At 55.1% G+C, this 22,556-nt stretch overlaps 9 protein-coding genes across 9 annotated transcripts; 6 read left to right on the forward strand and 3 right to left on the reverse strand.

Moving 5' to 3' along the window:
• Positions 1-285: 285 nt before the first annotated feature.
• On the reverse strand, positions 286-1,160 carry JCM15063_003878 (uncharacterized protein; the record flags this gene model as incomplete). The annotated part of the gene is made up of 3 exons (XM_076676922.1): positions 286-533; positions 604-958; positions 1,026-1,160. The coding sequence occupies 3 exons, from the start codon at positions 1,158-1,160 to the stop codon at positions 286-288; spliced, it is 738 nt and encodes a 245-aa protein (XP_076535904.1).
• Positions 1,161-1,259: 99 nt separating this feature from the next.
• Positions 1,260-2,509, forward strand: ATP10 (Atp10p; the record flags this gene model as incomplete). The annotated part of the gene is made up of 5 exons (XM_076676923.1): positions 1,260-1,636; positions 1,710-1,809; positions 1,885-2,007; positions 2,077-2,148; positions 2,216-2,509. 5 exons carry the CDS (start codon positions 1,260-1,262, stop codon positions 2,507-2,509), a joined length of 966 nt encoding a protein of 321 aa, XP_076535905.1.
• Positions 2,510-2,787: 278 nt separating this feature from the next.
• Positions 2,788-5,738, forward strand: JCM15063_003880 (CCR4-Not complex 3'-5'-exoribonuclease subunit Ccr4; the record flags this gene model as incomplete). Its single annotated transcript, XM_076676924.1, has 6 exons — positions 2,788-3,042; positions 3,317-4,585; positions 4,656-4,810; positions 4,890-5,440; positions 5,513-5,630; positions 5,699-5,738. The coding sequence occupies 6 exons, from the start codon at positions 2,788-2,790 to the stop codon at positions 5,736-5,738; spliced, it is 2,388 nt and encodes a 795-aa protein (XP_076535906.1).
• Positions 5,739-6,455: 717 nt separating this feature from the next.
• JCM15063_003881 (Brr6/Brl1 family protein) lies at positions 6,456-8,073 on the forward strand (the record flags this gene model as incomplete). Its single annotated transcript, XM_076676925.1, has 4 exons — positions 6,456-6,627; positions 6,706-7,264; positions 7,357-7,684; positions 7,804-8,073. 4 exons carry the CDS (start codon positions 6,456-6,458, stop codon positions 8,071-8,073), a joined length of 1,329 nt encoding a protein of 442 aa, XP_076535907.1.
• Positions 8,074-8,454: 381 nt separating this feature from the next.
• On the forward strand, positions 8,455-10,056 carry JCM15063_003882 (SIR2 family NAD-dependent protein deacylase; the record flags this gene model as incomplete). Its single annotated transcript, XM_076676926.1, has 6 exons — positions 8,455-8,687; positions 8,763-8,837; positions 8,920-8,994; positions 9,068-9,269; positions 9,368-9,430; positions 9,544-10,056. The coding sequence occupies 6 exons, from the start codon at positions 8,455-8,457 to the stop codon at positions 10,054-10,056; spliced, it is 1,161 nt and encodes a 386-aa protein (XP_076535908.1).
• A 43-nt stretch (positions 10,057-10,099) lies between these two features.
• Positions 10,100-11,263, reverse strand: COQ3 (hexaprenyldihydroxybenzoate methyltransferase; the record flags this gene model as incomplete). Its single annotated transcript, XM_076676927.1, has 3 exons — positions 10,100-10,399; positions 10,482-10,793; positions 10,889-11,263. The coding sequence occupies 3 exons, from the start codon at positions 11,261-11,263 to the stop codon at positions 10,100-10,102; spliced, it is 987 nt and encodes a 328-aa protein (XP_076535909.1).
• Positions 11,264-11,434: 171 nt separating this feature from the next.
• On the forward strand, positions 11,435-12,511 carry JCM15063_003884 (cytochrome b5-like heme/steroid binding domain-containing protein; the record flags this gene model as incomplete). Its single annotated transcript, XM_076676928.1, has 5 exons — positions 11,435-11,755; positions 11,844-12,036; positions 12,112-12,182; positions 12,248-12,284; positions 12,363-12,511. 5 exons carry the CDS (start codon positions 11,435-11,437, stop codon positions 12,509-12,511), a joined length of 771 nt encoding a protein of 256 aa, XP_076535910.1.
• A 320-nt stretch (positions 12,512-12,831) lies between these two features.
• NUM1 (Num1p) lies at positions 12,832-19,549 on the reverse strand (the record flags this gene model as incomplete). Its single annotated transcript, XM_076676929.1, has 7 exons — positions 12,832-13,205; positions 13,287-13,806; positions 13,871-14,013; positions 14,096-15,431; positions 15,491-15,817; positions 15,886-18,575; positions 18,652-19,549. 7 exons carry the CDS (start codon positions 19,547-19,549, stop codon positions 12,832-12,834), a joined length of 6,288 nt encoding a protein of 2,095 aa, XP_076535911.1.
• A 758-nt stretch (positions 19,550-20,307) lies between these two features.
• PRI1 (DNA primase subunit PRI1) lies at positions 20,308-22,425 on the forward strand (the record flags this gene model as incomplete). Its single annotated transcript, XM_076676930.1, has 10 exons — positions 20,308-20,356; positions 20,438-20,611; positions 20,681-20,838; positions 20,908-20,989; positions 21,056-21,154; positions 21,218-21,413; positions 21,499-21,617; positions 21,695-21,804; positions 21,876-22,005; positions 22,091-22,425. The coding sequence occupies 10 exons, from the start codon at positions 20,308-20,310 to the stop codon at positions 22,423-22,425; spliced, it is 1,452 nt and encodes a 483-aa protein (XP_076535912.1).
• Between the last annotated feature and the right edge of the window lie 131 nt (positions 22,426-22,556).

The raw sequence follows: 22,556 nt of genomic DNA on the forward strand, positions 1-22,556 counted from the left end.
ATGAGGAAGAGCGAATCGGCGCCAGCTGCGGGGTCAGCGAGCGACCCTTGCGATGGTCAAGGATCAATGCTTTCAACGCAATTCTCGTTCCAATCGCCCTTGAGGGTCGAACTGACTGCCATCTGACCCTGAGCGAGCTGCACGTGTAATAAAAGCAGGGAGACGGATAAGAAGATATCTTCGCAAATTTTTCGGAACAACAACATGTGGAGTCTAATCATCCTGTATAAGTGACAAATGAACCGATAGGGGGAAACAAAGCGAGTATTCTTGGCGCGATGAGATTCAGGGCTTGGTGCTTTCTTCGTTCATCGCGTCGGAAGCTGGAGCTAGCTCGACTGGCACAGCTGATTGCATGACGACATCTTCTGCCGCCGTCTCAATCTTGACTGATGCCGTATGAGGTGCTGGTGCGGAGTCGAGGGGTACTTGGCTCGCTGTCGGTGTCGGATCTGGCGGTGCGGAACCAGGACCAGTACTGGGCGAGGTTCGAGCGATGACCTCTGTTCCGTTTGCAGGGACCGGATCAGAGTCTAGAGAGACCAAAAATTCGTCAGATATCGCACGAGACCACCTTGCAAAGACTCGGCAAGTCAAACTCACCCTTTGCAACTTGCTCGTCTTTCGGTGGAACGTCTTCTTCCGGATCGGAACCTTCTTCCTCTTGACTATCTGGCTCAAGCGGGGCACCTTCGACATTCCCGCTGTAGGCTCTCGCACAGCCAGTCAATTGCCGTTCGACCTTTCTCCCGAGCCCTTTGCTGCCTCGAGTGCCCGTCTTTGTCAACCTCGTGCGCGCCTTGTCGAGATTCCGTTGCAGAAGGTCTTGTCGATCGAGGGCTGCCATGATGTGCGCGGGTCGGTCCTTGCGGGGGATGCGTGAGAGGGGCGGTGCCGTATCGGTCAGGAGCCCAGGCAGGATCGAATCGAGGTGGGTCACCAGCGCATCCTTGTCCGCCTGTCTCCTCACACAGAATCATTAGTAGTGATACAACGAGTGCGTTGAACGTGCTGGAACGACTCACGGATGCGAGAAAGTCGGCGAGGAGCTGTTTGCGCAGCTTGTCAAACTCTCCCGTCTTCTTCCACAGAGTGGCGAGATGGGTAGGAGTCAGCTCCGCGCGAGGTTTTGCCGGTAATGAACTTGGAAGGTCCGGCATCGCGAATGCAGAAGCCGCGAGAGAGCGCAAGAGATCAGACACCGCGCGCGTGCCGCGCGCGTGACTTTCTCGGCACGATATCGTCGACCACTCGAGACCATGTTTGCTTCGAGCGGGAGACAGAGCGCTAGTACGCTGCGACAGCTTGCTACGCGCGCGATCCAGCCGACTCAGCTTCCGGTACGCCGGGCGGTGTATTCCTCATCAACATCAGCATCGCTCGGACTGCCGGCTCGGCGTAGCTTCGCGTCGACCTCGGGAGTACGAGGTCCTCAAACGCCGCCCTCGAATCAGCCTCACTTGACGCCGGAAGAAGCCGCATCGAAAAAGCTCGAAGAGAAGGACACTCCGCCCCCGCCGTACCTCTCGAGAGCGCTCGGGATCAAAGAACCGCCACGGAAGGGCAAGAAGAGTCGAGAAGAATGGCGAGCAGACCTGTTGAACCGGGAAAAGAGGGTCGAAGAGAGAAGACACTTGTGAGCTCATCCCCACCGACTTTCAGGACTCGCACGTACCGCCGACTGAACACCTCGTGGGTCGGCACTTAAGGGTCAAGCAAGTCTCGAAAGGATACTTCCATGACTACAACGAATTGCGACACCAGGGCGGCAAGGCATACGCATCACCGAAAACCTTGATTCGAGAAGATGCAAGTCGCTCTCTCTCTCTCAACTTGACTAGCTGGGCTCGTGCGCATGCATACTGACAGCAGTGCTGCGAGTAGCTGTCGTTGTACTTTCCGGATATCGAAGGAGTCTCGCTCGCGACCAAGGAGAAGACGCACACGACCGACATGTTTGAAGGCAAAGTCAGCCTCGTCGTCTTTAGCAGTTTCCGCAGCTCAGAGGTGCCGTCGACAGTCCCTGCCTCGCTATCCGAATGGCTGAATTGAATTTGCTATTATGCTTCCTCTCAGGAGCACATCAATAGCTTTGTGAGACCCGCACTCGCCGACATGAAGGACGAGAGCCGGTTCCAATACGTCTACGTGAGTGTTCACCGGGGGCTCGCGACGGCACGATGGGCTGACTCGATCACATCGTGGTTTCATGCAGATCAACTTGCAGGAGAACCCGCTCAAGTCGTTCCTCGTGTCCATGTTCATTTCGTCGCTGCGCAAGACGGTCCCTACCGAGCAGCATGCGACGTACCTCCTGTCGCACCAGTCGCTCGAGTACCTGCGCGAGCCGCTGGGCATGCCGAACAAGCACGTCGGGTACGTGTTTCTCGTCGACTGGAACAAGAAGATCCGGTGGGCCGGGTGCAGCTGGGCGACGGTCGACGAGGAAGAAGCGCTCAGAAAGTGCAGTCACGTGTTAGTAGAACGCCTCAAGTCGAGCGAGCCCTGAGCTCGGCTGCAACTTGCGCGGTGTCTCGACAAGTCTACGTTCGAGAACGCGAATCCGAGAGAGAGAGATCCGGCGCAACGAGACGGGCGCTGTTCGCTGCGATGGCTCGCACGCGAATTAATTGTCTGCCTTCTCGAAGGACCACATCACCGACCGTTTCACAGCTGAATGATCGTGCGGTGTTGTGCGCCTAGCCCGTTCCCTGATCTCGTCCCCTTGCTCTCGCGGGTCCAGTAGACACCCCAACGCACTCGCACTCCCACCAACTTCCGGTCGGCATGTTTTCGTCGTACTCGCCCAGTCCGAGCCCGGCGCCTGCGTCCCCTCCGCCAAACAGTCACCTGTACTCGCCGGGCGGAGCGGGCGCGAGCAACGGGTCGAGCGGGCCGGGGAGCAGTCAGCAAGGAGGGGCAGGCAACGCTGGAGGAGCTTCCAACTACTCGGCAGGCGGTGGGCCACGGTACTCGCTTCTGAACAAGCTGCAGGGTCACCACGGGCACTACCAGCAGGGACCGAACCCCCAGCATCTCCACGTGAGCAGCACTCGTCTCGGTGCATCTTGATCAAGTGTCGCCCGCCGCTAACTCTCCTCTCTCTCTCCCCCTTCTCCCTCTCACGCGCGTGTTCTCTTGTCTGTCTGTACCTGGGCTTGCATACCCGCTTCTCGTGACCATGTCGGTCCTGTACGAACAATCGCCCTCGACGCACTCGTTCCGTTCACGACACGCTACTCCCACACCGCGATCGACCCCGCCTCCCCCGGTCGCGGCGACTCGACCGTTTGCATTGCATCATCAACGACCTCAGCATCACTTCTCGTCCTACCCGGGCGGGCCCCCTTCCTCTCCCGCATACTCGAACGGGCCGTCCCACCCGTCTCAGCAGCAGCAGCAGCAACAGCAACACAACTCGCACTCGCACCACTCGAGTCCACACCCGTCCAATTCGCAACCGCCAAACAGCCACCCGCAGCAACCGCCTCCACCGCCGCCATCCCACCACCTCTCGAACCCGAACTCGGGCCCGAACGGCTCTCCGCATCCTTCGAACCAGCCTCTCTCGGCGCACTGGGCGCAGCAGCTTACGCTTGCGAACAACTCGCGGAGAGCAACCTCACCCCACCACTATGCCCGCGCCGCCCACCTCGCCGCGCGAGGGCAGACGACCTCGAGCGCTGCACCGACACCTTCGTCTGCGATTCCGATCACGGACCCGAATCGACCGGGCAGCGTGATCCTCGCCGGCAAACTGGTGAACGGCTCGGCTGCGGCGGGCGGCAGCCACCGCAAGGACGCGAGCACCGACGATACCGCAAGCGGAGCGAACCGCAGTGCGTCGGTCGCCTCGACACGGTCGAGCGCGCTCGCTAATGGCGGGCCGCCGACTCCAGGTCTCGAGGGCAACCCGGTCGGACTTGCGCGCAACCGGGAAGCGGACAAGGACAAGAAGCAGACTTGGACGACACTCGATATCGGTGGCATGCACCTCAAGAACCTCTCCCCGGAACTGTTCCGCTATGCTTTCCTCACAACGCTGTACATACCTCACAACGCGCTCACCGAGCTGCCGACCTTGATCTCGAAGCTCACTCACCTGACCCACCTCGACGCTTCTTCGAACAAACTCTCGTCCGTGCCTCCACAATTGGGTCTCCTGACTCGGCTACGAGAACTGTTCCTGTTTGACAATCATCTCACGTCGCTCCCGCCACAACTCGGCACGCTCCATCTCCTCGACACGCTCGGTATCGAAGGGAATCCGCTGCCCGACACATTGCGGTCTCTGATCGAGAAGGACGGCACCACGGGCTTGATCTCGTACCTGCGAGATTCGTGCCCGGTACAGGATCCACCACCCGAACGGCCGTGGCTCTCGATCGAACCAGAAGCGTTGCCGCAGCCCGACAAGCGGCCAGAAGAAACCTTCTCGCTCATGTGTTACAACGTTCTGTGCGACCGGTACGCGACGCCGCAGCTGTACGGCTATACGCCGAGTTGGGCGCTCTCGTGGGAGTACCGGAAAGAGCTTATCCTGCAAGAGGTGCTTCTGTATGGCAGTGACATCATCTGTCTTCAGGCAAGCCGACATCCACACGATTCTCTCGGTGTTTGTAGTCTCTAACTAGACATTTTGTTTTGTCGAACAGGAGGTCGACACCGAGTCGTACGAGAACTACTTTGCCGAACTCCTCTCGTCTCACGACTATGATGGTGTGCACTACCCGAAATCTCGAGCACGAACCATGTCTGGTGATGAACGGCGGGGAGTCGATGGATGTGCAACTTTCTTCAAGAACACCAAGTGAGATCCCACCCGCTCTTGCAGGATCGAAAATCCCTTCTCCTCTTGCCTTGCTGACAGAGCCTCGTCACATCGTCAGATTCGCACTCGTCGAGCAGCAGCTGATCGAGTTCAACCAGATCGCGATGAGACGGCCCGACTTCAAGAAGACTGAAGACATGTTCAACCGAGTCATGACGAAGGATCAAATTGCCGTCGTGACCTTGCTCGAACACCGAGCTTCGGGCGCTCGACTGATTGTCGCCAATACGCACATCCACTGGGATCCCGAATTCAGAGATGTCAAGCTCGTCCAGGTCGCCATGTTGATGGACGAAGTGAGCAAGATCGCCGCCGACTTTGCGCGGTTACCAGCGCGGATGAACCTGGCCGAAGGATACGACAAGGCGCCCTCGTATAGCAACGGAACCAAGATCCCAACAATCGTCTGTGGTGACTTCAACTCGATCCCGGAATCGGGCGTGTATGAGTTCCTGTCGCGCGGTTCGGTCGAGAAGGACCACGAGGACTTCATGTCGCACGTTTACGGTCACTACACGAGTGATGGACTCAGTCACAAGTTCAACCTCAAGTCGGCCTACTCGCATATCAACGAGCTGTCGTTCACGAACTACACTTCTGGCTTTACCGGTATGTTTGGCCCCGAATTTTCGCGGTCTCTCTCGTCGCGCTGTGACTGACATTACGCTCGCCTGTGAACAGAAACTATCGACTACATGTACTACACGAGTCAGTCGATGGGAGTGACAGGTCTGCTCGGCGAGGTCGATCGATCTTACCTCGAACAAACTGTCGGGTTCCCCAATGCCCACTTCCCATCGTGAGTACAGTTCCCCTCCTATTTGACGATTCTTATACTCCCACACTGACCGAGTTGTCCGCTTACAGTGATCACATCTCTCTCCTCGCCGAGTTCAAGATCAAGTAGAGCGCCCTCAATGCATGTCGCGCGTGCACATCCCCCTCGTTCCGTTTGTCCCCGAGGACTCCTTCTTTATTTGGAATTCGGTCTCTCTCTGTCTCACGCTGTCAGGTTTTGTGCGCCGCCATTGTCTGTCCGTGTTCGTCGTTTGTTCGTTGAATAGCACCCTCAGCCCTTTCTCACCTCCATCTGTCTCCTTCCTCTCGCTCGCTCTTGCAGCAAGCAGTTTCATACTCGTATCCTTGTGTGTGTGTGGTTGTTCCCTTTTCCTTCCTGCCTTTCTCGCTCTGAAACTCTTGTTTCCGAACGTTTTTCCCTTCTTGTGCTTTTGTAGTAGTAGACGTCTTTTCCCCTTTTCTTTCACCGACTCTCGCTCTTTCTACTTTACCTTTTTGACGTTCTTTTCTTCCAACCTCACACTTGTACATTGCAAAGTTTCACTATCGCTCTCTCCGATATCCTGAGACGATGAATGCATCCATTTGCAGTTAATATTCGCTAATTGTAATTGACTAGTCAGTCAACTTGGCTCGCGTTTTGCTGTCCATCATACAACCAAAAGGCGCGCGACACTCGCATAGCACAAGTCTCGATATCGGCTCGTGCTCCCACTAATCCGCCCGCTCCTCAGAAGCATCTCGTGCCGAAAAACCGGGGGCGACGTTTCATTCAACTGTTCGCCAACTTGATCAACGTTCTTTCCTTGAAAGGTGGACTTTCCTGATGCGAAGGTTCCCGGCACCACCACCTGTACCTGGTACTCCTGCTGCTGCGAACAACGCGCGCAAGGATCGATCGGTCGAAGCTCCGATGCAGTACGAATGGGAGAAACCTCGCCATTTCCCGACTTCACCATTCCAACCCCTAGATGATCAGGGGGAACGAGCGAGGAAACGTCAGTCTGTTGCTTCTCTTTCTTGGTAGTCGCTCGATGCGGAAGGAGCTAAAGTTGAAACGTGCACCGACTTGACAGGGACTCATTACGAAGCGATGGATGTCGATACTCCTCCAAGACCTGTATCTAATGCCACTCCGAATACGCATACGACTACAACTGGATCGAATACCGTTCTCGAACCGCTGTCGTTTGATCCGAAAGGGTTTGATCGCAAACAAGCCTTGGGATTCGACCAGAACGAGATTCAAGAAGTTGTCATGGCCGACACCGCAGAGGAACTTGTTAATAGACCACCACATCCACCGCAGCAATCAAACGATCTCGATGACGACGACCTCGCCCTTGTCACTTCGACAGGAGGTGCGCGACGCCGGAACCAACACAAACGCCGACCTGTTACGATCGAAACGGACGACGAGGACGATGACGACACTGAAGAGCACGCAGATGACCGTCAAGACTCGAATGGATTTTTGGGAACTCTACAGAAGCGAGTCGGGAAACGAGCAGCGGGAGGAGAGTTCAGCTTTCAGGTGCATCATCACCATGCTCCGCTCGGTTCCAATGCGGGTGGCCCCGGCTCGGGCAACCCAGAGCGATGGTTGCAGAGCAACACCCCCTACGTGTTACTTGGGTATGTGTCCACACCATGGGCTCTCAGATGATCTCGCATACACGGGACTAATGCACGAAGGCGCGTTGTGACTCCCTCCAACCGCATGACAGCTACCTTCAATTCGGGTCGCTCACGTTGATGGCCGTGCTCGTTCTTTCTCTTTTGGTTCTGTTCCTGTGGACGCTCTACACGGACATCCAATCGCGGCTGTCGTCACTCACGCTCGAACTGCGGAGTGAGATTCTGCAATGTGCTCGCGCGTATGTCGACAACCGATGCGAACCCGCAACCCGGATCCCTGCGATGGAACGCAAATGCAACGAATGGGAGGAATGCATGAACCAAGAGATTGTCGTCACGGGCAAGACTCGCGTCGTCGCCGAAACTCTCGCCGAGATCGTCAATGGCTTTGTCGATGTCATCAGCTTCAAAACGATGGTCAGTCACCGTCTCTCAAAGACTTCTTTCGCTCTCGGGGAAGGGTTTCGTGTGCCTTCTTCGTCAGTTGGGCTGACAGAGCGCGTCTTCTCTTGATACCTCTCCTGTGCTTTGCACAGTTGTTCGTTCTGTTGAGCCTCGGCATTACGATTTATGGGTCCTCGGCAGCCCTGTCACTGCTGTCCGCTCGAGCTTCATCTCATGCAGGACCCACACCGCCACCGTACTACCCACCACCAATGCATCACCCTTACGGTGCGACCGGACCCGCAGGGTTGCCTTACAATGCAGGACAGACACCCTGGGTGATCGAGAACGGCAACGACCCATCTCGTTTGGGTCTTATTGGAGGATCCGGCGGGGATAACTTGAAGAGGCGGAATTCGTAATTATGTATGGCGTTTTCCAGTTGAGGACAGTCTCGGCAACGCGAATGAGAGCAAGCGTTGTACTACTCTAGCGCTTCATGGCTCGGGGCTACCTCACGCCGAGCCTTCGAACCTAGGAGAAAGGAGCTGCGACATATGCTTCTGTGCTTAATCTGCTCTGTCAATTTTATAGGCTCAATCACTGGATCTCACCTAGCATGTGCTGCTTCTTGTCGGCTACCGAACGGACTTGCATGATAAGAAGGGTTCAATTGACGGTAATTATTGACCCGATAATTTCTCATCTCGACCCCTTTTTTCTACTTGCCCTCTCTCGAACTCTAACAAACTCGACCGCGACCGACCACATTGACCATTCTCCGTCGCTTTCTGAACCTCGCTATGCCTCGAACGTCTTCGCCCCGTCGCGCGCATCAAGCGTTCCCCCACCTCGCACGAGACTCGACGTCCGCTCGACCTGCCCTCAAGGACGTTGCGCGATTGATCCGGGATGGTCAGGCAAACCGTATCATTATCATGGCCGGAGCTGGAATCAGTACCGGCGCGGGAATTCCAGACTTCAGGTCTCCTGGTACTGGCTTGTACGACAATTTGGCCAAATACGATCTTCCTTAGTAAGGACTTTCCTCCTTGTGAAGCTGAACACGTATTGCGAAAGTTGACGAGTCATTCTTGGATGAGTGTTGTAGTCCAGAAGCGATTTTTGACATCGAGTACCTCGAGGAACGGCCTGAAGCGTTTTACACTCTTGCGAAAGAACTCTAGTGAGTTTGTCAGTGTTGACGCAGTGACCGTCGCTCTCTGTTGTACGATCTGGATCATTGACCGAATCAACGTGCGCAAAAGCCCAGGAAACTTCAAGCCGACAGCAACCCATTACTTTTTCAAACTGTTGCAGGATAAAGGGTTACTCAGTGGAGTGTCGGTTCGATCGATTATCATGTCACAGTCTCTCACCATCGATGACTCAAAAAGACCGGTTTGATCTCCTCAGATGGACTCAAAACATCGATACTCTCGAACGAATCGCCGGGGTGAAAGAAGAATACATTATCGAAGCACATGGGTCGTTTGAAGCAGCAACTTGTTTGAGATGTTCGACTCCGTATACGAAAGAGTCGATCAAACCCGAAATCATGAAAGGCAATGTCGTGCGATGCTCTCAACAAAAATGCAAAGGCAAGCAAGATGCACTTGTACGATTTCTTTTTCCTTCTACTTTCCCTAACGCTCGAATGTGTTTAGCAGAAGGACATAGCTGACTATCGCTTGACACGGATGACTTGGTTCTCAGGTCAAACCGAACATTGTCTTCTTCGGAGAAGGACTGCCAGACAAGTTTTTCGATCGATTAGCCGTCAGTTTTCCCTCTAAACCTCGAAGGAGAGAAAGCGCCCGTAGCAACGAAAGCAGTGAATGCTGACAGTTCGTTTTGCTCGTGCTCACGTCTCGAACCTTTGTCTCTTTCAGGATTTCGAAACATGCGACCTGTTGATCATCATGGGCACGAGTTTGACCGTTGGACCTTTCAACTCTCTCATCTCTCGAGTACCCAATTCCTGTCCTCGACTCTTGATCAACCTTGAAAGAGTCGGGGAAGATCTTCCAGATGGGTTCGAATTCGATCGTCAAGGGAAACAGGCGAGAGATTTGTTCTGGAAGGGACACAGTGATGCTGGGATTGAGGAGTTGTGCAAACTTGTAGGACAAGGGTGGCAGGACGAACTCGACCAGCTCCGACGTGAAGGATGGGAAGCATTGGGACAGGATCAACCATCCGGATGCGAGGCTGAAGGCAAGTCGGACAAACAGCCAAGTAAGAACGCAAGCGACGAGCAGAGCACGGAGACGGAGAGCGAGGAAGGTAAAGAGGTTGCGAACGAGGTCGAGCGAGCAGTCAAAGACAGCAAGGATGCGGTCGATGAACTCGTGTCTCGGGTCGAACGCGTCGAGCTCGACTCGAGTGCCGAGACGGAGCCATAAAACTGGCTCTTGAAACGCTGTTATTAATATCATTTCATCATCATCATTGCAGAGGTTTCCTGACGCCTGCGAAATAGTTGGCGAGTTGACCCAACCCAAAGTACTCGTTCGGTTGCAACAGGCGCCACCGACCTCGCAACGGGTTGTACACGCATCCCCTCGTCTCCATGCCCCACCACTTTCGCTCGTCGAAGAATTCTTGCAGTTCTTCGGGTTTGAGGTACTTGGAATAAGTGTGCGTGCCGGGCGTAACCAACCGCAGGACATGTTCGGCCATCGTGATCGTCAACAGTTTCGCGAGTGCAGTGCGGGAAATGGTCGACAGTAAGAGATGTCCTCCCGGCTGAAGGGGGGCAAACAAGCGAGCAAAGGACGGTTAGTCTGGATAGTCGATGGGAGAGAAGGGAGGCGAGTAAGAGAATCACTTTTGTGAGGTTCATGAGACATTCGAGGAAACCGGCGGGATCTTCGACGTGCTCGATCACTTCCATCGCGCACACGACATCAAACTGTTTGCCCTGCGCGACGAGATCCTCGGCAGCGCAGTGTCGGTACTCTAGCGAGCCTCGATTTCGCGACGACGGGGAAGAGTCGTGCGCGGTCAAGGATTCGGGACGAGGGATGTCAGAGTTGACGAGTCGGAGGGAAGGATCGAGCGACGCATGGGTCTGTGCGACCGAGATATTGGCAGATGAAGCGTCGATCGCAAGCGTGTTTGCGCCAAGCCTCGCTATCGACTAGGTAGCAGACAAGTTTGCACGCCTCTCGTGTGTCAGCAAGAGGACAGAGAACGGGCGAAAGAGTAGGGGACAGGTAGGGAAGGGATACAGACTTCGGCAAAGATTCCTCCTCCACATCCGACATCGAGCACTTCTTTGCCTTGAAGCCAGTTCGTCGGAGGTAACTCTCGATCCTTGATGAGTTCGTCGCGCATGAACTCGATGCGAGACGGGTTCATGCGATGCAGTAGGCCAAACTCGCCCGTCGGATCCCACCAGTGTGCCGAGAGGGACGAGAAGTGCGCAATCTCTTGTTCCGAGATAGTGTTGGTCGTGCGTGTGCTGCTCGACGATCGATCGGGCGATGGTCCAGGTGCGGGAGCGCTGCTCGTCGAGGACAAGCAGCGGCAGGCCTGGCGGGCGACGATCCAGGGCGAAGCTGCTATCCGTCGCGGCCGCACGGCTCTTGCAGCAACCGTTCTAAGCATGTTCGAGCGAGGCAGAGCTGTCGAGGCGAAAGACTTGAATAATGATCGATCGACTGCGCGTTCTCTCCGACTGCCTTCTCTCTCGCTAAGCACCGCCTGCCGTTCGAATCAACCTCGCCCTGCACTAGAACGGACGATTTACAACTCTTGGTTCGAGCGAGTGCACCAGCAATGGCCGACGCCGCAAAGGACAGCTCCTCCACATCGGATCGCCTCGTCGATCCGGCTCCTGCACCCGGGCCAGCCAAGTCGTCGAGACCAATCAAGAAGGCCAATCAGCCGTTCCTCGTGCATCAGAAGTACAAGCAACGTCAACTACGAGAACAGCAGCAACGAGAACAAGATCCTCGTTCCGTCGCAGCGCCGACTTCATTTGTGGTCACAGCTCTCAGATGGGTTCTCGTCGCGTTCATCACGAGCACAGCCTTGTCGCGAGCGATCACCCAAACGTGGTACTGGGGCTGCGAATCTCGCTACACCTCGCTCTCGAACGTACGTCGTTCCGTCCCCTCCGCTTCTATCTCAATGATCTATCGCACTGGCTACGATCTCAAACTCACATACGAAGTCTGTGCTGCAGCTCCGAGATATGTTGCTCCCTCCGACCCTCGTGACCTTGTCAGAAACCGAACTGTCACGCTACGACGGCACGGACCCCACTACGCCCGTCTACCTCGCGATCGACGGTCAAGTGTACGATGTCTCGCAGGGCAAAGAGTCGTATGGCCCAGGAGGTGCCTATCACATCTTTGCAGGTCGAGATGCCGCTCGAGGTAAAAGAGCCCTTCTGGTCCGGTGTCCAATCCCCGAGCTGACCAGGCTCGACCCTCTGCTTCGGAATCTACTAGCTTTCGTGACGGGATGTTTCAAAACTCACTTGACCCATGATTTGAGAGGGTTCACCGAGAAAGACATGGCCGTGAGCTCGTATTCTCGCATTCACCGAAAAAAGAAATCACCCACTCATCGTCGCGTTTCACTCAGACTCTGCGACACTGGAAAGATTTCTATCACAACCACGGTATAGTCTCTTGCCCCTCTTGGTCTTGATCTCTTACGCGGATATCCTGACGCCTCAAACATGTTCTGTTTGAATCAGCCAAGTACCGATTGGTGGGAAGAGTTATGCATCCTCCAATCGACCCCGGATCGCCGATCCCTCCACCTTGTACTTCGAACGTCAAACAACCCGACTCTCGATCTCAAACCCAAACTCGAGCTCATTCCCGAGAGCAAAGTGCAGGTTGAAAAAAACGCAATGTTGCGCGCGAATACAAGCTAGCTGTGAAACGAGAAAGTGATTGTTTCCAAATACAACGCAAGCAAGAGAACCAGATGTCTGATAAAAAGGAAAAGGAGAGAAAAGAATCCAAGGTGAATACGAAAGAAAGACGAATAAAAAGAGTGCCCGCTTTTTGCCCCCATGTCACGATACAAGAGGAAGCTATATCGATATGTCAGAGAGAGACGTGGAGCTTGGTCAAGTGAGAGAAGAAGTCAAGAGCCAGACGTAGCGTAGGGATCCCGAGGTTTTTCGCGACTTTTCACTTCGCGATAGATAGATGGATTCAAGGGACCGGAGTCCTTCGACCCGTATTGTGACCATACAATGCCGACGAAGCGGAAGGAGTCGTAATCTCTCCGTTGATCGGCAGTGGCGAGAGGGGTCTCGAACCGACGTTGGTCGCAGACGCTTCCCCTTCTGCGTTCGATCGTTTCTTCGACAGCGATCGGGTCTTCGACGAAGCTCCTCCAGGAAGTGCGGATCCAATCTTGCGCGACAGAGATCCGAGAGTGTTCGACGACGATTTGGACCTTGTAGCACGGGACGGGGTCGTTGGACGAGACGAGCGCGATTCTTGGTCCGATTGATAGGTGCTCGAAGACGAGGTGTGATGATGGTGGTGATGAGAGTGGTGAGTGCGACGCGAGAGACTTCCAACTGCAAAAATGAAGAGAGGAGATACTTTTTAGCGTTGTCGTCTTTGGGGGCGGTGCGAGCAACCGGTAGTATGAGACTCACCGTCATGTTTGCCTCCACAGCATGCCCTCACATTCTCGAGCCCTTCAAACCCTTCGTCGTCATCTTCGTCTTGGCCCAGCCCGTCAGGGATCTCGCTGCGGTGAACGACCTCGAGGGACTCTTCGTGGTCGAAACCGTAATCCGCGTAGGTCTTGATCGATCGTGGACTCGAAGAGTACCCGATCGTGCTCCGCCTGCGATGGAATTCGTGCGCGGCGGTTCCGGCCCGCTTGTTCGCGTGAGATGGCGCACCGAGCGAAGGACGCGCTCCTTCAAGCCGGTTCGAAGCTTTCGGGGTCAACCGAGATTCCGACAAACTGCCGCCGAGCGAGTACAGAGGGTTCGACCCTCCTCCGAACAGATCAGAGGTCGAATCTTGTGGTGCGTGTGTAGAGGGCTCGCCAACGAGCGTGCGTGACCGTGGACGATTTTGCGGAGTTGCCACGCGACGAGAGCTCGGGGTACCAAGCGCACTTTGAGGTGCTTCCGACGCAGGACGAGATAGCAGATAGTTGATCGCCTGCAAACACCTCAGTCAGCTTTTCACCGCTCGCTTGACAGCAGCAAACGAAGAACAGACGTACGGCAAACCACATGTCGTGACGTTCCTTGTTGTTTGCGGTAAACTTCATCTCGCGATCGCGAGTTTGCACGACGATACTGTTTTGGTATAGACCCGCGGGGTGCGGATTCGGATCGAGAACCTGTCGTACACCTTCAATGTAGGCTATATGCAAGAACGGGTTAGGCAAAGGGATCAGTTCTGAGCGAGAAGATCAAGGCAGCGTGGAAAAGGTAGGGAGACTTGCCGCTCTTTGCATTCGCGTATGCCGTGCCCTGCGCGCCTGGATCCGAAGACCCCCAGTACAGAGTCTTCGTGTACGGGTGAACCCAGAAGAAGCGCTTGTGTCGATTCTCTGACATGCCGCTGCCGAGCTTGCGTCGGGTGTACTTGTGCATGAATTCTCCGATCATCGTCTGCGTGATGGCGTGGATGACGACAGGATCGGTAGAGTCTCCTGCGCCTCTGGACGTCGGAAGGTGTTCGACCGGTTCAAAACCGCCTTCGCTCGTGGCTTCCGACACCATCGACGTTCTTCGCGAGATGTCGCTACGAACGCTCAATTCAGATACGGACCTCGCCGAAGACGAGTGAGCATGGCGACTAGTCGACCGCGGGCGAGCCTGTGAGACAGAAGTGTCCATGGAAGACTGAGGTCGTACGTGTTTGAGGTTGGAGAATGGACCGTTGAACTGGGACGACGATGGCGAGGCAGTGAGCGAAGATGGCTGCGACCGAAGCGTTCCACCTCGACTTGTTCCGGGAGGAGCCAAGAAGGACGCTCTGCGTGCGTAGTCCTCGTCGAATGACGGAGATTGCGCTCGGAAGAGCAGGTCGGAAGGTGGTGGCGACGTCGGTCGCGGAGGCGCGAGAGAAGCCGCAGCGCTCTTGCGAGGACTGCCATCTTTGCGTCCTGCCAACGAAGGCACGGGAGGAGGTGGCATCGACGACAGAGATTGACGCGTTTTGCCCTTCGTGTCGATTGGCGGCAGTCCAGCTTTGAGCGTTCTCGTCGAGGCGAAGAGCTCATTGGACGGCGTTGTCGGCCGATTGACAGGGGCTTTCTCGTCGAGGAAGGCTGTAGCAGTTGCAGCACTTTCGTGCAAGGCATCGGCCGGGGCCGTCGATGGCCTATCGCGATAGACGATCTTCTCGACGACAACAGGGCGGTCGACATGCACAATCTTGTCGACGTACACGGTCTTGATCTTCTCAACGACAGAGGGCTCGAGATCGTCTGTTTGAACATGCAGCTCGGCCATCTCGGGTTTCCCTGCGTGGTAGTAATTCGAGATGGATGATGGTCGGCCACCGCGAATTGTTCGTCGGAACTCATCCGCATCGTTTTCGCCTGCAAGGACTTCGCGCTCTTCGCCATCGTCGTATCCGTGACCAGTCGAGGGTGCTGATCTGACCGAGACGAAGTCATGCATCGAGGTCGAGCGAGTGTAGGTCGTGCTCGCGAAAGAGGCTCGAGGGCCGACTGCAGGAGAGACCCGGCCTCCGAGGGATTCGCGCGCGTCCTCGAACTCGCCTTCAGTCTCGGTGTCGGTTGCGTACGGCGCTCGATCCGTGACTTCGGACTGTTGGGACATAGCAAATCAGACTCCATAAGATCTGGAGATGGGATATGAAGACTCACAGCATCAGAATCGGAATAGACGGAAGCAGGGGCTCGGGGAGCCTGTAATGTTGCGAATGATGTGACCGTGGGGTCCCGGTCTCCAAGGCCAAGTCTGCCGATAGCTGATAACGAGGGCTGACTCGCGAGAGCGCGAGACTCCATGAGAGCCGCTGCGACGGGGATCGGGGTCACAGTGGACAGGTCGAGAGAACGTTGCGATCGAGGAAGACTTTCTGTCTGAGTATCGATCGAGGCAGAGGAGGGTCCTTCTGCTTGCGTCGCAACATCTGACAGCAAGGGTGAAGGCGGCGTGACGAAGACTTCCTTGATGATCTCCTTGATGACCTGTTTCTCCCAGGAACGAAATTAGATTGGGGAAAGACTCGTAACCGAGCAGCAGGATCTAGGCATACCTCGACTTCGCGGATGACTTCGACCGGGACCTCTTTGATGACCTCGACCGGTATTTCGCGTACGATCTCGACTTCGCGAATCGTCTCGAAGGGCACTTCCTTGATCACCTCGACTTCCTTGATCACTTCGACCTCCTTGATCATCTCGACTGGAACCTCCTTGATGACTTCGATCTCCTTGACAATTTCGACTTCTTTGATGACTTCAACCGGCACTTCCCGCACGACCTCTACCTCGCGTACGACGTCGACTGGTACTTCTTTGATCACCTCAACCTCCTTGATGACTTCCTTGACGACTTCGACCTCTTTGATGACTTCCTTGATCACTTCAACTTCCTTGATGACCTCGACCTCGCGGACAACGTCTACCGGTACCTCCCGCACGACTTCGACTTCTTTGACAACCTCGACCTCTTTGACAACTTGGACCTCCTTGATGACCTCGACCGGGATCTCCTTGGTCACTTCGACAGGTACTTCTCTGATGACCTCAACCGGGACCTCCTTGACGACCTCTCGGACCACGTCGACAGGAACTTCCTTGATGACTTCTCGAACGACGTCGACCGGGACTTCCTTGATGATTTCGCGAACGCTTTCGACGGGTACATCTCGGAAGACCTCCTTGACGACTTCGACGGGAACTTCCTTGACCACTTCGACCGTTCGAACGACTTCAACGGGTACTTCCTTGACGACTTCGACCTCCTTGACTACTTCTTTGATGACCTCGACTTCCTTGACCACCTCGACTTCCTTGATGACTTCGACTTCCTTGATCACTTCGACAGGGACTTCCTTGATCACTTCGACCTCTTTCACGACTTCGACTTCCTTGATCACCTCGACTTCCTTAATCACCTCGACTGGGACCTCTTTGATAACTTCGACTTCTTTGATCACTTCGACTTCTTTGACGATTTCGACCGGGACCTCCTTGACGATCTCGACCTCCTTGATCGTCTCGAACGGTACCTCCTTGATGACTTCGACGTGTTTGATCACTTCGATTTCCTTGATCACTTCGACAGGGACTTCCTCGATGACTTCAACCTCTTTGACCACCTCGACTTCCTTGATCACCTCGATCGGGATTTCCTTGATCACTTCGACGGGAACTTCCTTGACGATTTCAATCTCTTTGATCGTTTCGAACGGGACTTCTCGAACGACCTCTTTGATCACTTCGATGGGAACTTCCTTGATAATCGTGACGGGTTCAGGGATGGGAGCCGGTACGAGCACTTCCTTGATGATTTCCTTCTCGACAATCTCGGGAGGTGGAGGTGCGAAATCGGTCATGGTCGAAGCGTCAGTCCAATTGATCACGACCTGTTTGTCTTCCTCGGGATGTTCCGAAACCGAAGCGAACCGATCGGCGACCCCCACGTTTGAGCTGTTTCGAACGAGTGAAGCGATCGAACTGATACTCGCTGGACGACGATGTCCGAACCGGGGTGAGAGATCTCCTAGAACGTCGGCAAGAGTTGAACGACCTTCGAGTCCTCCATCCGACAGGAACGAGTGGTCTTCGGTCGAACGAATGCTCTCAGTGTCGGGCGAACGAGCTCGTTCAAACTGATGAGCGAACAAGGGGTCGATCGAGTCGACACTGGCATGTTTGTAGTGACGAGAAAGTGACTCGTCATTGTTGTCGTGCTGCCGAGCGGGAGAATCGAAAGCGCCATCGGATGCGGCAGAATCTTCATGATCTCGAGGTTCGGTCGTTGCGAACAGGTGAGTCGGTTTCGCATCTCCGAATGAATCGACTTCTTCGACTGATTCGTCGTCGTCTTCGAAATCGTCAGCGGCGAACCCTCGAGCAAGTCTCGAAGGAGCTCTGCTGCCCCCACGACGACCCGTTCCTCGACCTCGAGCGCTGCCTCGGCTACCTGCGCTCTTGGACAGGGCGAGTCCACGTCTGCGAGCTGGAGTTGCCGAAGGTACATCGTCATCGCTCTCGTCCTCGTCCTCGTCGTCTTGATCGTCCCATCCGGCTCGACCGGCCTCGACGAGCTGTTTGCGCAGTTCCATCTTGGCTTGTTTCTCGCGAGCCAAGTTTGTGCGAAGGGTGTTCAATTGACGTTGGGCATGGGCGAGGTTCGCGCGAAGACCGTCGACCTCGTTCGCAGGGGGGAACCCAGACCGTTGGATCGGGCTCGCGTGAGGGGAATCGCCTTCACCGAACAAGTCAGAACCGTGTCCGGCTGCCGAAGGGAACCCTTCCCCAGTCTTGCGCCTTTGAGTACTCTTGAACACGTCGTCGTGATCACCTCGACCAAACTCGTCCGAGTCGTCGTCGTCGTCGCCATCGAGTCGTGGACGGTACCCGGGAGTTCCCGGCATCGGCGAAGCTTTCCGAATCGCTCTTGATTTCGTCGCGAGTTCAGACTTGAGCCCTTCGAGCGTACTCTGAAGGTCACTCTTGTCCCGTTGAAGTCCAGCCGTGTTTTTGCGCATGTTGGCCATGTCGGTTTCGTGTTTCGCTTTCAACGCCTCGAGTTGTCTCGAGAGTTTCTCCGATTCGACCCTCTGAGATTCGAACGCGTCTCGAGTCGATGCGAGGTCTTTTGTGAATCGTGATCGTTCGACTTCAGATTTCTGGAGTGCCGATTGTGCCGATGCGAGCGAGTTGCGCAAGTCTTGACTCGCGAGTTCGAGTTCCCAGTTGACTTCCTTGTAGCGTTCTGCAAATTTGTTTCCCCCTCTCCGAAAAAGTCAGCTTCGGGTCACGAGGAGGGGGAAGGCGATCAAATAACTTGCCGACGCTCTCTTCGACCGTTCTCCTCGCTTGCAAAGCGCTTTCAGCTTCGATCGCCATCGCGTCTTTGTCCTTGACCGTCGCGGTCAGTTGCTCGTCCTTCTCTTGCAAGAGTGCTTGCAACCGGCGAACTTCGACGAGGAGACTCTGGCCAATATCCGTCGCGAGCTCGAGATCGTTGTTGCGATGTTGAGCATGGTTGCGTGCCCTGCGAGACGCAGCGGCATCGGTCGAGTCGACCGCGAGCGGATCGATGGACGAGAGATCAGGCCGTTTGTGACCACTGCCCGATAGCGAAGGTGCTCGTCGACGAGTGGTCGCTGGGGAAGGCGCCTCGGGATCTTGAAATGCGCTCGAGGTATTGAGAGGCGAGTCGAACGCGGTCGAGAGCGACGGCGAGGACGACAAAGTCTCGCTCGGATCGAGCGGCGCGTGTTGCAATTCTTCAAGGGTCGGCACGCCCCGTTGAGCGGCTTCTCCGACAACTTGGTACAATCCCGAATTCTGTCCGCCATAGCCGGCGAGGTCTTGTTCGAGTTCTCGCAACTTTTGGCGAGTTTCGTCACCAATCTCGCGTTCGCCGTCACTGCTGTCGTCCCCTGGGGTCGATTGGGCGTAGCGGTTCGAGACTTCGGCGATCTCGCGGATGCGCAATTCGAGTTCGCCCTGCTGTTCGAGGAGGGCCTGTCCGAGTTGGCCGGCCAATTGGACTTCTTGAGCTTTCGCTCGCAACAGGGTTTCGAGGCGGTTCAGAAGAGCGGCGTTCGTGAGGGGTTGATCATCTCGGGTCGAGGTGGAGGACAAGGGGCGACGTCCGCCGGAAGGGTACGGGTCTTCGTCGAGAAACGAATGGGTCGACCGGAGCGAGGCCGAGGGTGAAGGCGGTCGAGGGTACGCCATGGGCGGCTTGAATCGTAGTGTGCCGAGTTGCTCACACTAGTCGCGAATCGAACAGACGGTGGCTCGACTGCAAAGGAGGGGAACCGTGGGTCAGTGTTGAGTGAAGCGAGAGATGAGCGAGCGTTGACCGGGGCTCGAAGCGAGTGCGGCAGCGAGACTGACAGGATTTATGACGCGTCAGGGAGATCACAGGGCTCGGACTCTGTGCGCGAATGAGGGCGAGTGGGCGAGTTGTCGCGTGAATCAACACGCGAGGCCAAGTCTTGTCGGGCGACGGTCGTGCGATACACTGCGCGGCTGTCGAATTCCGCCGAGTCGATGGATCCCTGTGCGCAGTCGAGAGCAGGGTAGAAGGCGATGCGAGTGAGGCGAGGGGCAATGTTGATTGAGACAAAGACGACCGGTCAGTGCGAGAGCGCGGGGCATCCAACGAGAGTGCAAGGCTGACCGTGTCGACGAGGTAATCTGTCAATCGAGAGTCAGTACCGTCCAGCTGGACGAGAGCAGGGGTCGAACGGAGGAGGAGACGGAGCCCGAGCCCGCTCAATTCATTAATGTTCGTTAATCACACTCTACTCGTCCATCTCGGCCATATCGCTCCTGCCCGAGTAATTTCCACCGACTAGCAGTCGACTGGGTATACACGCGCTGCAATTCCGTCCACAACAGACAAAGAATAATTTCGCAAGTTTGGACGCGTTTCAACGAGAATCGAATCCCTCTCTGCACCGCAACTACAGTTGCACGACTGCAAAGCCATGGTCAACATGCAAGTTGATCCTACGCCGTCCATCTCGTCCGGTCCAGGCGCGTTCCTCTCGTCTCTATCGCGCACTTGACGACGCGTCGCTTACCCGCGCGTTCTCGCCCTGTCGTTCCCGTCCGTAGCTCTCGCCGACCTGTTCTCGGACGAACTCAACAAGCCCCTCGTAGGACTCCCAACGATGCAAGACGCGACCGAGGAAGCCATGGGCGACTTGACGAACCCGATGGTCATGAAGAACTACTACCACAAGCTCTTGCCCTGGAAGGCCATGTTCACCTGGCTGAACCACGCTCATGGTTCGTCCAATCAACCCGCTCCAGTTCTCTGTGCGTGAAAAGACGGTCCCAAGCTCACTCGGTGCACAGTCCCGACCCGCCAATTCACCCATCGCGAGTTCGCCCTCACCCTCGCAAACGATGCCTACCTCCGCTACCAGTCCTTTGCAAACGCAGACGAACTCAAGGCAGAGATCCTCCGCCTCGGTCCCTCTCGATTCGAAATTGGACCCATGTACTCGGGACGAGTATGTTTTGTGCACATCTCGATCTCCCCTTCGCAACCTGACATGTTCGTTCCCTCGCCGTGTTTTTAGCCAAAGGATCGCAAAGCGCTCATGAAATCGGCATTCAAACCCGTCTCGCGTGAACTCGTGTTTGATATCGACATGACCGATTGTCAGTTTTCTCTGAATCCCCTCGAGTGTCGACACTTTGCTGACTCGCGCAACCTTGCACACAAAGATGACACGGTACGAACTTGTTGCAAGGACAAAGCCATGTGCAAGCGATGTTGGCGCTTCATCACGGTCGCCGTCAAAGTTCTCGACGAGATCCTGCGGGGTGAATAGTATTGCAATCCTTCTTGTTTGCCACATCGAGCGCTGACCTCTGTGTCCTCATCAGCCGACTTTGGATTCCAACACATCCTGTGGGTCTATTCGGGACGTCGAGGAATTCATGCCTGGGTTTCGGACCCTTCCGCAATGTCCCTCACGGACGAACAACGCAGTGCGATCGTACGGTACATTGACATCATCAAAGGGTACACGGTGATGGACAAACGCGTCCAACTCCAACGACCCCTGCATCCTGCGCTCAAGTACGTTTCGACCCTCTTCTCTCTTTCCCTTTTTTTCGCAAATTCTTCTAGTCAACTAACTCGCACGAACATGGGGGTTTCATAGTCGAGCTTGGAAACGGAATTTGAAGAACGCGTTTGAAGAGGTGGTCTTGAAAGACCAAGATTGTTTCCGTACCGATCCAGCTCAATGGGAGGGTCTGCTCAAACTCTTACCAGATCGAGGTACGGAATGAACGAATCTCTCCACGCTTCGAAAAGAAGATATCTCCACCAGTGCTGATTTCGAGGGCCTGGAACAGAGAATTCGGCGTACCTCTCGAAAACATTCGCAGGCGAATCCAAGAGTACGAAGTCTTCGGTAGAGCGATGGAAACAAGTCGAACTCGCACCGAACAAAGCAAACGATGTCGTACGTGCAAACCCCATACAAAAATGGAGGAACTCGCAACCTGACCCTTCGCTAAAAAAAATTTTCAATAGATGCGCAAAAAACATCAAGAAGCAATTCAAGAAATCATGATTCAATACACTTACCCACGAATCGATACCGAAGTCTCTAGGAAATTGAACCATCTCTTGAAAGCTCCATTCTGCGTACATCCTGGAACCGGTAAAATAAACTATCTCTCCCTTTCATCGCTACAATGAGCTTTGAACTCATTCAAATACTGTCTTCTTGCCCCCCTCCCGTGCAGGCAAAGTATGTGTCCCAATCCTCGCTTCCGAGATTGACGAGTTCAACCCCGACACGGTCCCAACCGTTGGCAAACTCTTGCTCGAACTCGAACTCCTCGCTCGCAAAGGAGACACGACGGCAGATTGGACGAAAACGAGTTTGAACCCGTACGTGCAAGTGTTTGAACGACATTGCGATGCCATCTTGAAAGCGAAAACTAGAGTCACGAGAGGCAAGTTCCAAATCTCTCTCTCTCTCTCTTTCGTTCGGCTGTTTGGTGCTCTCTTTCTAATTTGTCGATCCCAAACTTTTCACTTTTCTACAGCTGCCAATTCTCAATCCATGGAGTTTTGATGGAATATCTTTTTCGTTTTGTTATTTACACCTACTCTTGTGTTTGATCCGTACGGCAATGACAACATCCGAGCGCGTACTACGGAAAATGAATCAAACATGTACAAACGGGGAAAGGCATTGGAACAAAT

The sequence above is a fragment of the Sporobolomyces koalae genome, assembly GCF_050403365.1.
Source record: "Sporobolomyces koalae JCM15063 DNA, S_koalae_JCM15063T_v1_ctg6, whole genome shotgun sequence".
NCBI lineage: Eukaryota > Fungi > Basidiomycota > Microbotryomycetes > Sporidiobolales > Sporidiobolaceae > Sporobolomyces > Sporobolomyces koalae.